General features: G+C 39.0%; 1 protein-coding gene across 12 annotated transcripts in view; it reads right to left on the reverse strand.

The window, feature by feature from the left end:
* CDC42BPA (CDC42 binding protein kinase alpha) overlaps positions 1-13,008 on the reverse strand; it is a 351,347-nt gene that overhangs the window by 230,917 nt on the left and 107,422 nt on the right. For all 12 annotated transcript variants that reach the window (XR_012380514.1, XR_012380512.1, XR_012380513.1 and 9 more), the window contains exons 3-4: positions 12,893-12,976; positions 6,615-6,710 (exon numbers count right to left, since the gene is read on the reverse strand). Coding sequence is in view for 9 of the 12 variants with exons in the window: in XM_025877951.2 (XP_025733736.1) it covers positions 6,615-6,710; positions 12,893-12,976 (180 nt within the window). In the remaining 3 variants the exon portion in view is untranslated. The remainder of the gene's footprint in view (positions 1-6,614; positions 6,711-12,892; positions 12,977-13,008) is intronic.

A 13,008-nucleotide genomic window follows, 5' to 3' on the forward strand; every position in this document is an offset into this window, starting at 1 on the left:
ATTTGCCAACATTTCTAACTGATTTTATTTTCTAATATTTTATAAATATGCGAAAGCAAATCTTTCATGATAACCAAGATAATTTAGGATTTCTATTCTTGAGACTAACATACCATAAGCTTGCCCTAAACTAAGAAAAACTGACAATTTAGAGATTTGACCACAGGAGTATTTCAGCCCTCCTCCAGTTATACTATAACATTTATTCTAATATAATCAATGACTAGTATATACAGACTATTTCTCACAGAGAAATGCCTCTGGGAAAAAAATGTTAATTCTAATGTCAAATGCAAAGAGAACAGGTAAGACTAAATTCAGAGGAGAGAGAACGGTATGTCAGGCTGTCAATGAAAATTAGGCAAAATTTTGCTATACAAAATTTCGTATTTGGACACAATTTCTGTATCTATACATTTCCTTTTTTTAAAAAAAAAAGATTTTATTTATTTGAGAGAGAGAATGAGAGAGAGCAGAGAGGGGGGAGGGTCAGAGTGAGAAGCAGACTCCCTGCTAAGCAGGGAGCCCGATGCAGGACTTGATCCTGGGACTCCAGGATCATGACCTGAGCTGAAGGCAGTCGCTTAACGACTGAGCTACCTGAGCTACCCAAGCACCCTGTATCGATACATTTCTATGTTTATAACAAAATACAGATTTTTAAGCAATCCGTAACTCTACAGTGTTACGCCTACTTACAACAAAAAATACTGTCAGAGTGGATTTAAGTTCTTATCACCTAAAAGCTTTTGTAAATCCATCACAATAAACTGCTATAAGTTTGCTAACCAAGTACGTGTTTACGTTTAATTTACTCTTACAAATTTTGCTGACAAACCTATGTAGAGTGTATTTGCACTGACAAATTCATCCCAAAAATCTCATATATGTATTGTAAATCCAAGTCAAATATCCTTCCACTCAATTTAACAGAGCAACTAGCATGTGCAAAGCTCTACATTATGACTTTTTAAACAATTCTGACCAAAACCCACAATAATACGATTTATATGATGACTCAATACATATTATAAAAGAAATGTCATGAAGCAATAATCTCTCTTACTGCTTGAACTCTGTCATTTTCTATTTTACTTAACTTTTTAAATGCTGGTTGTAACCCACTAAATTGAGTTTACAATCCACCAATGGGTCATGATCTGAAGTCTGAAACACACTATCTGTAAGCATGTAAGGGATATAAAGACAAGTAATGTAATGACACCGTTTGAACCCCTGATTCTGCCTGAAATCAGACAAACTCCATGACTGCTAAGTTACACACCCCTGTAAGTACATTTTAGCTAAGCATGTAAGGGATATAAAGACAAGTAATGTAATGACACTGTTTGAACCCCTGATTCTGCCTGAAATCAGACAAACTCCATGACTACTAAGTTACACACCCCTGTAAGTACATTTTAGCTAAAGATAGCAGGGTTCATATCATTTATTTAATCTTCGTAAGCTGTATCCCCAAAATCAGAGATGTACATATACATACGTTACTCATCTCACGTCAGTACTAAAAAAATGTAGAACTGAAATGCAATGAGAAACGTTAATTCAAACTGGGAATTCTGGAGAAGACTTTTAAAATGCAGACTTTGAGACAATTTTGGAGTATTAGCTGGACTTCAACAGGACAAGAGGGAGAGGAACAGGCACTGGCATGAAAGGTACCAGGGAGAACAGAAATAAAGGCAAAAAGGAGTACAATGTCCAAGAATGGAGGTATTCCACTAAAGCTGAAAAATAGGATTTGTGGGTGGGCACAATATTTCCAGTTTATCTTTTTTTTTTTTTAAAAAAACCACTCTAATCTATCTAACATGACTGAGAAACCGTGTCCCTCCTCCTCGACGACTCCTCTTTCATTCACTTCAATGGTGCAGAACCTGGACTCCCTTTCTTGCTCTGACCGTTTCCATTAGTTTCCTCCTTGTTGGGTCCTCTAGGTCTGGCTTCTTTAGGCAAACTTTTCTCCCTGTACAAGCACCCATCAGTTATTCTTGTTTACTACTAGTATTCATTGTTATCTACAAGAGGAGCTGGCCAATTTTTCCTGTAAAGGGCCAGATAGTAAACACTTCAGGCTTGGCCGGCCAAGAAGAAAAAGCAAGATAGATAATAAGATAGAAAACAAATTTCCACACATTTTTACTGGCAAAAGTCAAAATAAAATAATTGAGTGCGAGTTTTATAATACAGGTGTACTAACAGAAAAGTGTAATTCTTTTTGTGGGCAAGGGATGACCATTTGCTTAATTGGGGTGTGACGTCAGTGTTCCCCATCATCAGAGTCCGGCTAATGTTCCTCTGTAAGTGCTGATCTATACCGGGAGTTTATGTATTTCATCTGTGAAAATGTCTTCACAAAAACGGCTACTGGTATCAATTCGTGAGCATATAATTTTGATTGAGCATATTACTCACATGGAATGTGTCTATAGAATGCTACTGGATTTTTCTCCTGATATTTGTGTTCAAGCATGTCGATACACTGCAGATTAATCACTTCTAACTAAAGGTTAGGTGGAAAGTCGTGATTGCCAGTAACCGGGTTTTGAACTACGGACATCTCCTTAGCACTTGCATCAAATCCCAAAAACTGCTGCTAACTGTAGTTTGAGCTCAGATGGTGTCTCTGTTGCAAATCCGTGTGGAAATAGAAATCTCACTTCTTTTTTACTTTTGACGGCATGAGAATCAGATAAAGCAGCTTGACATTACTTGTGATTCCAACAATATACGCTATCAAAATGACTTCGCCGGAGTGTTAAGTTTTGCATGTAAGTGCTGTTTTGTCTTATAATTTTAGGTAAAACTTATTTTTAAAACATAGAAAGTCTACAGGAAAAGCTAATTTCAAAGCTATTCAATATTTTATATAAATGGTTGAGGGTGAGGTTTTTTGTTCAGAAATGTTTCAATCTCGGCCCTCTGTAACAAAATCTTGACACTGCAAAAGCACTGAATGGCTGAATGTAGAGCAAGTGAGGATATTCAGCTTTTTCTGACAAAAATTCACGGATATGGCAACAGTCATTTCCATTAAGACTGAATGAAGTTCACCAGTGATATTCCTGGTTCAGTAACAAATGAAAGATTCAAGTGTTTGCTGCAAACTGCCTGCTCATTAATAAGACGATGCATATCCACAGGCTCTGGGCACCTAATATTTTTACGTAATTTGTAAATCTGTCCGACTAAGCCTCTTCCTACTCCACACCTATTTTTACCACTCTCACTTGTAATACATACTAGCAAATTCCAATGCAGGTTGTAGCAACTTAGGGTTTCCTCAACTTCTCTGAAAATACGATTGGCTATTATTCCACACAAGCTATCAGTAAAGACTGATTCCTCAGGACCACAAACTCAGCACAACTCCTCAAGTCACAACAAAAGATCAGGACCTCTTTCATCTCAAGAGTCAAAAGCAACCACTCAAAATCATTTCCTGGTTTTAAAATCAACCGATGATGTTCCCAACGTCCCCCATTCTTGAAGCAACCGTCCTCACCAAAAGGCTAATAGTGTGAGACAAGTTTATTTTCTGTGAACACATTCCTTTGGCTGCAGCAACTGTGATTTAATTCACGCAGTGCTAGTAAATGGCCTTCCTGCCTGCCTAACAATGAGCCACTCAGGAGCTCACTACGGCTCATTTTGTATTTTTGTGAAGAAGGTCTGCTGATAAGATACTGTTTTGTATTTTTGACTTTCCTGACTGCTGCCTTCCTGGGAGCTGGGAAGGCTGTGAGGAGGACTCGGCGTGGCCTTATGGACGCCAGCTGGTCCAGCAGGCCCGCCGTGGTGTGGCGGCACAGTCACACCAGGCTGGCCTCTAACTTGTTAACAATATAACCCCCACTGCGCTGTGCCTGCAGAGCCGGCCTATGGGAAGTCCGCGCGTGCACTATTAATGACAAGAATAATAAAGTGTCACAGGATCGCAATACATATGGCATCAGAAATGCTATCAAGTTATAACTGTCACTGAAATTTGTAGGCCACTAAACAGCAATGCACAGCATCAAGAGTAACATGCGCGTGCGGTGTTCCCCTGGGTCATGAGACCAGCTGCTGTCGCATGAGGCTGACTCTGTCATCATCGTGCAAAAGCAGCCACTGAAAATGAACAAATCAAAAGGCATGGCTTCGTTCCAACAGAACTTTATGGACACTGAAGTCTGAATTTTATATTACACATGTCACAAAATATTCTTTTGATTTTTTTTCAAATATTTAAAAACTCTTAGCTTGTGGGTTGTACAAAAATAGGTGGTGAGCCGAATTTGTGCTGCAGGCAGTAATTTGCCAAAAACTGATCTATAAGAGAAGGACTCCATAAGCTATACGGTGCTGTTTACCCTCAGGAGCACCGGACTTAGATACCTAACCCACTCCGTGGATCACACGACAATTCAAACCCAACACATACTAAATTAAACCCATCACCTTGCCCCTGTTCTAAATTTTCCCTTCCCAAATATATTTCCCAACTCAATTCATCAACCACTAAGCACTGAACACCCCCAAGTCAGATGCTGGAAAACTAAGAATCATCCACACTCTTCCTTGAATTTGAAGCCCTTCTAAACTCAGAACTGGTCCTAGCTCCTCAGCGTGCTCTACAGTCTGGAAGTGCCGTTCCGTACTCCCTCCCTTTCACTGCTGTGATCGCCCTGGCTTCCTCTCATCCCTCAAGCACCCCTCTTGTCCCCTCCCACCACAGACTCTGCACGGTCCTAAAACAGCCGTTTTCACACTTTGCTCTGTGAGGGACACCTGAGTGATCCCGAGGGGAGGCAGAAGGAAGAAGTTAAGAGACCAGTCAGGGCCATTCCATTTCTGTATGCCTTACTGTCTGGGCTTGCAGATATAAAGTCATTCTGAAAAATACACAAGAGTTCCATGACCCAAAAACCCCACTGTTTGAGAGCCATGGCTGTGAAAGTCTAATTTCTTTACCATACCATGTAAGGTGCTATATGATGTGACTCTTTCATCTCTCCGCCCCCATCTCCAAGCCCCTTATTCCACCCTCCATCAGTGCGAACATAACAAGCTTTAATCTCCACACTTTGGCTTACCAAGCCCTCTCTGCCTCTTCTCCCTTCTTGGTTTGCTAATTTATATTTGTCTTAGAAGAGTCCTCATTGACTTCATGCCTTTGAATAAATGTTATACTTTCTTCATCTGAAATAATCTGAAAATATTATCTACTTGATTTTGGACTTATTGTCTGGAACAGTAAGAGAGATCCTTTGTCTTTCTCACTACTGAATCTCCAGAATCTAGAGAACAGTGCCCCGCATATGGCACATATTCAATAAACATCTATCACGTGAATAAGAAATCTCATTAATTTTTTTTTAAAGATTTTATTTATGGGGCGCCTGGGTGGCTCAGTCATTAAGCGTCTGCCTTCGGCTCGGGTCGTGGTCCCAGGGTCCTGGGATCAAGCCCCGCATCGCGCTCCCTGCTCGGTGGGAGGCCTGCTTCTCCCTCTTCCACTCCCCCTGCTTGTGTTCCCTCTCTCACTGTGTCTCTCTCTGTCAGATAAATAAATAAAACCTTTAAAAAAAAAGATTTTATTTATTTATTCATGAGAGACAGAGAGAAGCAGAGGGAGAACAGGCTCCCAAGGAGCAGGGAGCCCGATGCGGGACTCAATCCCAGGACCCCGGGATCATGACCCGAGCCAAAGGCAGACGCCCAACCATCTGAGCCACCCAGGCGCCCCTCATTAATTTTTTTAAAGATTTTATTTATTTGAGAGAGAGAAAGCATGAGTGGAAGCGGGGAGTAGCAGAGGGAGAGGGAGAAGCAGGCTCCTCGCCGAGCAGGGAGCCCAATGCAGGACTTGATCCCAGGACCCTGGGATCACAACCTGAGCCGAAGGCAGACGCTTAACAGACTGAGCCACCCAGGTGACCCGATCTTATTAATTTTATAACCCAGTACACAGTGTTGTGTCTGGCCCACAGCACGTATGCTAAAAACCATAAAATGAAAACTCAGGCCCGAAGATGAAGAGCCTCCAACCCAGAAGTGGCAGGTTCCACCTTCACTTCCTGTTCCCTTGTTTATCCCTTCAATCTTCAATTAGCAGTGCTTCTCATATTTTGATTTTCCTCTGACCTCATTCCCCACTTCTTCTATCACGTGGTTCGTGATGTCCATATAAAATCAGATGCAGCCTCGATTTTAAATGTGGCTCTCAAAAAAAAAAAAAATGTGGCTCTCTACTTCAAGCAGCACACAGCCACTTTGAAAAATACGTAAAATTCCAAATAGTAATAGACTATTACTAATAAAATATATTGGGAAAATCATGAAAAGAAAAATCCTGAGCACTTCTTACAGAATTTAAATGCTTGGATTCAGTTTGGACTTGGTTATTAAAAAGCACAAAAAATTCCAATGGAAAGCTATCAAATTACCCAGGGCAGGGGAGACGTAATAAAAACACAATTTATATACTGTGAAATTCAGTGGTTTTCTAAATCACAACTACATTTACATAATGCTTAAAAGAGAATAATGCTAAATTCTGCCAATAAAAATTTAATAAGAATATAAAAACATAGAAAAATGATTCTTACTAAGTTATTGTCATCCTGGAAAGCATAATGCAGAGTTGTAATCCATTTATTATCTCCATTCACTAATACATCCCTTTCTTCACGAAAACATGCTGTCTGAAAAGGAAAAACAAAGATGTTTTTTAATCAGAGGACACTTTATGTAAAATATATTATGCAAACAACTGCTTAATGTGTTTATTATACTTTCCGTCCTAGAAAAGGAAAATGTTTATTATACTTCCTGTCCTGGAAAAGGAACATGTTTATTATATTTCCTGTCCTAGAAAAGGAATACATCCTGATATGTCTTTCAACAAGTCAAGCATGCGGAGGAAGTGGACAATGGGAATAGTACACTTGAAAACATTTTATATTAAAAAATACTGCTATAGTTAAAAAAAACAAAAAACAAAAACAGAAAAAAAGCACACATGCATTTAAGGACCACGGTCCAACCTACCATTTAGATAATATAAAGGTTAACATTTTGCCATCTCTACTTCTGTTCTTTTTAAGAAATAAAATACAAGTAAATTGTATTTACTTGCATTTCCCTGCCTCCCTCCTGATAAAATGAATAGTCTGTAGTATACACTATGTTCTTTCTTTCATATGCTTTGATCACACATGTATGTGTCCAAAACAAGAGAACCGTTTTGCATTTTAAAAGTTTACATGAATGTTGTAATTGTATCTATCCTTCTGCAACTTGATTACTTCTTATTCAATGATGGGTGTTTTCCTTTCAATTGCTATGGCATTCGCTTGTCTGAATATACCAGAATTTATGTATGCAAACCCCAACCAGGAAAACATAGGTTACTTCCAATTTTGTTTTTATGACGTTGCAATGAATATACTGGTACAAATGTACAAGAGTCTCTCCAGGGTATATACTTAGAAGTTGAAATGCTAGCTACAAGCATTTCCCACTTTACCAGACATAGCCAATTTTCTCTAAATGTGTACTGATTACTTATCTTCACCCCAGTGTAGAAATCTCCCTTACTGCACCCCCCCCCACATCCTCAACTGCATTTGGCATTATCAGACTTTTAAGTGTGTCAATACGATGGGTGTAGAACCGTACCTCACTGTTCTTTTCATGAACATATTCCTAATTCCCCATGCAGATAAACAGCTCTACACAGGCTTACGGGACATCTGAACTTTGTCTCTGAACTGTTCATTCCCTTTGTCCATTTTCTCTAATGAATTGTCTTTTTCTTTTTGATTTGTGAAAGTTTTAATTTACTCTGAGACCGTATTTCCACTCTTATAAAGGTACATCCTGCGAACCTGAGAAATGTGTGGCTAAAAAAAAATAATTTTATATGATACATTATAATTCTATAATCTATCATCTTTAAACTTTTAATTTTAAAAATCTCCACTATGTCAGCAAGTTCAAGAAGAACTGAAAGGTAAGGTGAAACCTACGTCTCCCAAGTCATACCCCATACATACACAGTCACGTGTGTCCAGAGGTCACCACCAATAACTCTGTTGAGTATCTTCTCAGAAAATTTGTCTCTGTAAGCACGAATATGCGCACGCACGTGCACACATACAATATTCACAGGGTGCCCCATTTCCCCTAGCATTTCTTTTCTTTATGCAAATCAGATCACAGTGCTCCGTAAGTTTGTTTTTTTTCAAGTAATGATATACCTGAACAGTTTTTCCACACCAGTAGAGACCCACCTACCACCTAATTCTTCTTAATGGCTACACCACATTCATGCACACTGAAAAATCACCACACAGTATTCTATCGACAGGACGTGCTTAGTTACTTATTTCCCCATAAAATAAATTCAACAGCCATGATATACAAAACAATTAACATTAATATCCCCTAATCAGGTACCTTAATTTTTTTAATTATGTTATGTTAATCACCATACATTACATCATTAGTTTTTGATGTAGTGCTCCATGATTCATTGTTTGCGTATAACACCCACTGCTCCATGCAGGACGTGCCCTCTTTAATACCCATCACCAGGCTAACCCATCTCCCACTCCCCTCCCCTCTAGAACCCTCAGTTTGTTTCTCAGAGTCCATAGTCTCTCTTGGTTCGTCTCCCCCTCCGATTTCCCCCCCTTCATTTTTCCCTTCCTGCTATCTTCTTTTCTTTTTTTAAACATATAATGTGTTATTTGTTTCAGAGGTACAGGCCTGTGATTCATTCAACAGTCTTAATTCACAGGGCTCACCATAGCACATACCCAGTCACCCCATCTCTCCTACCCCCCACCACTCCAGCAACCCTCAGTTTGTTTCCTGAGATTTTCCATGTATTCCCATAAATTTTATTTGATCAAATAAAACTTCTGAAGTCACGCATGAAATAGCACCAGAGAAAAATTTAAAAACAATTAAAGCTTAAACCAAATCAATGGGCAATTTTACCTGATGATTCGATTATTAAAATCCACAACATTATGCTTTGGTTCCCTTTGAGGGAAAAGAAAACCACTTGACACACTCACTGCTAAGTTGTGTTTTAGAATTTAAGTGACCCACGATTCTCATTTGCCGCTAACAGTTCTGAGAGGGGTAAAGACGGTCAGAGCCCAGAAAGACTTTTTGTTCCTGACTTTATCTTATTATGACAGCTTTCTGGAATCTCACAGACACTCCAGCTAAATTCTAATAAACATCTGATTAGGGACTTCAAACTCAAAAAAGCTCCAAAGACATTTTGTCAAAAGATTAAACTTTAGTACATTCCACCTATTCTAAACTGTTTCAGTGAAAAAATAAATTTAAAAAAATAAAAAATATAAACTATGACCTAAAACTTCAAACACATATAAGAGAGGAGTAAAACCCCCTCTTCCCCACAACATACTCATCAACCAACCTCAACAACTACATTATCATTCAGTCTTGTTTCGTCTACACCCTCACCCCCTCAAACCCCGTCCCACACCCTTCACGTACCACCACCCTCCCTCCTCACACGTGTATACAAGCGCACATACACACACGCACAGGGGTTTTTTGAAGCAAATTCCAGACATCATGCGACTTTATCTGTAAGTATTTAGGTATTCAACTATCCCTATTAATGCCTCAGATACTGAGTTTAGATGTAAAGCACCCTGTCCTTTTCTGCTTCAGTAGGTCATGTTGTCCTCAGTTGTCACAACTAGGGGGTGAGGGGGTAATGGCAATATACTGGGAAGAGGCTGCTACACATCCTACAGTGCATAGGATAGCCCCCACAAGGAATCATCTGGCCTCAAATGTCACAAGTGCCACTGCTGAGAAACCCCGTTCCAAATCGATATTAACCAAACCATGATGCATGCGAATCACAAGGTTCATGAAGTTATATCAAGGACTCCACATGGATAAAGGCTTATTATAAGGTCTACTTCTACCAAAAAAAAAAAAAAAAAAAACCTAACAATTTTTTAATATCCTCCTTTAAAAATAGAACATCTGAGTATATGAGAATGTAATAAATATGTAGGAGGGGTTACTGGAGGTTATACAGCTTCTTCAGATGCCGTCACAGATCAGGAGAAGGGAAGGGACTGCTGATGCACTAACAGAGTTTGTGAATGATGAACGGGCAGCAACAGCGACCTCTGTACCCATAAGGTTAGTTAGCAAATATTCAGCTGCCCAGGTACAGAAAGACAGAGGGTATCCTGCTACCTTCCAATGATGCACGTCCCACTAGTTATATATTTATGATATACCTTACATGGAAATAAATACAGCCAATAGGTTGGAGGTATAGCTTTGAAAAAGCGTTTAAAGCATCAACAATGCACAGGTTAAAACTCGAGACATTTTGCTGCTCATCTGTAAGTTATTAAGCATCACTGGTAGGCACAGTTTTCCAAAGCTGGATAAGTCATGGTCAGAATAGAGGTTTTATTTTTTAACGTGTGTTTAAAAAAGGACTTGATAACTCAAGCATAGAAATACAACTCCACTCTACTTCAAAATGAATCTCTCTACAAAAATTTCAAGGTAGAATTCCTTCCTAAAAGAGGTAAGATTCAAGTAGTTTGAGAAGAGTTCCTTTCACCTACTGAACCAGACTTGTATCCCTGAAGTAAAACCCATTCGGTCATGTTGTATGCACGAGTCTTTTTACACATTGCTGAATTCTATTTGCTAACATGTTGATAAGGATGTTTGTATCTATGTTCATGAGGCACTTTGGTCTTTAATTTTCTTTGTATGGTCCCTGTTGGGTTTTTCTATCAGAATAATACAGGCTTCACAGAATGAGTGTTGCTCCTCAGGCCCCAAGGTCCACCTCCTCCTCTCTGCCTTTTAGAATCTCCTTAAATTTGTTTTATATATAATGTCGAGTCTTTAAAACTGTACTTAATGGAAGGGATAAGAAGAAATACATCTGTTCCATTTTACCCCAGAAAGAGAATATATTTTTTAATTCAACAAAATAATTTATTTAATTTCCAAGTCCTTGTTTTAGCTTCAATTTTGCCACTTCTGTAATGAAAGCTAATCCAGTGATCCTTCCTTTTTCTTCAATTCTCCCCAACATACTAACTTCACAGATAAGAGTGGAAACTTTAACTCAGTTTTTTAAAACTTCTAATGCTGAAACACTAACCTGACTACAATTATGATTTCTGTGAAACAATTAGAAGACTTATTTACTCTTTCTTACTAATAAGACTTCTTGCTCCAGGTGCTGGCAATGCTGCCAGCCCCCTCAGGGTCTGCCTCAGCTGCAGAAGCTCTACGATCCCAAGGCCATGGGAGGTGCACCTGGAGGTGGCCCGGGGTCAGTAACTGAATGACGCAGGTGCAAAGGTAAGTCTTTGGGCCTCATGTGGGGCTCCGAAGGACCATTTCTGCTCCACAGCTCCCTGTTGGACAGTTTGACTTCCCCTGAATATGATGTCTCACCCCCTTTCCCTTCCATCAGTGATTTCAGAAGACCCTAATTCAATCTCACTGTTGACTACCTGGAAAATCCAATCAATGACAGGAAGGCAAGTCAGCCTTAAGGAAATTCAAAAGTAAAGATTGAAGTTACTGAATATAAAGGACCCTGGCACATATATGCAGAGAGTGACATAAAAGTTTCCACATACTTTTCTCAACAGAATACTATTACATGGAGATGAGCTCTGGGGGGCAGAGAGGGGCTGCACTGGGTGGGGGGCAGTCAAAGAGGACTTCAGCTTTATCTGTAATGTACTACTATTTGTTTTACAAATAATGTATCTGCACTTCACTGGTGCAGTGTTTTTCAGGAGACACATAGAAAACAAAACCAAAAGCAAAAACGTGCCCCAAATGTTAGTCATCGATTCTAGGTGACAGAATGTAAATGACTATAAGTTTTGTCTTTGTGTTTTGCTACATTTTTCAAATTTCCCCAAAGAAATGAATAATGAAGTTTCTTACTACTGCCACCCCTATCATCAAGGGAACCATTTTTGCTTTTCTCCGTATGTTCGGGGTTTTTTTCACGTTGCTACCAGTACTGCTGGATAAAGAAAGATTTCTAAGGACTAATTTCTCATTAGAGAAATCTTACTAACCTCCAGAGCTACAGTTCAGCCTATGCAACAGTCTGATCCTCCTAGAAGTTCAAATACTGAAATACTTCCAGACTGAGGTCCCCGAGGGCCCTCCCCCGTCTGGCCACTCACCATGATCTCCCACGGCAGGAGACCCCTAGAATCCCCCCAAATCTATGTGTAACATTGGTTCTGACCAGACCATACCAGCTATGAGATATTTTTAACATTGCTCCAGCCAATCTTTCCCTCGTATCAACATAAAAACCCTAGCAATTTTTGCAAGAGCAGCTTTTACTACCATCCTCTAATAATATAAAAAACATAAATTTAACTGTATAATTAGCAATCAAGAGACTTCTTAGAGGGCACATTCAAAAGTCCTGCTGATTCCACTTTGAGCAGAACACAGATAAATACAGAATAATATAAATGAGTTACATCAAGTTGGAAATCCATTATTGCAAAATTTCTTCCTATAAAATAAACTGGTTTCCACACCTCTTTTTCACATATACAACCCCACATTTCGTTTTCAAGCAATATGAACTAAGTCTCACGAATTATGACTTTTTAATTTTTTTTACGAATTGTAACTTTTATCATCACTATATCAAAATTGTACATTGTGGAACTTGTCTCTTAGGTCTTAAAAATAATGCCACACAGATACGATGTTAATGATATTTAAGGATCTACTGGCTTTACAATTTTATAGGTCTCTAAAATTATTTCTGAAACATTAAATTTTCCAGTAATTAGAATCTTACCTCAGCTCTTTTCAGCATTTCCCATTTGTTCAATATTTTCATGGCAAATACCTTATCTGCATTTTTTAGTTTCACTACAGCAACCTAGAAAAGGAAATACAACTTTTAATATATGA

Source organism: Callorhinus ursinus, unplaced genomic scaffold (assembly GCF_003265705.2).
Source record: "Callorhinus ursinus isolate GAN/ISIS: 27379988/994484 unplaced genomic scaffold, GSC_fseal_2.0 scaffold13, whole genome shotgun sequence".
NCBI lineage: Eukaryota > Metazoa > Chordata > Mammalia > Carnivora > Otariidae > Callorhinus > Callorhinus ursinus.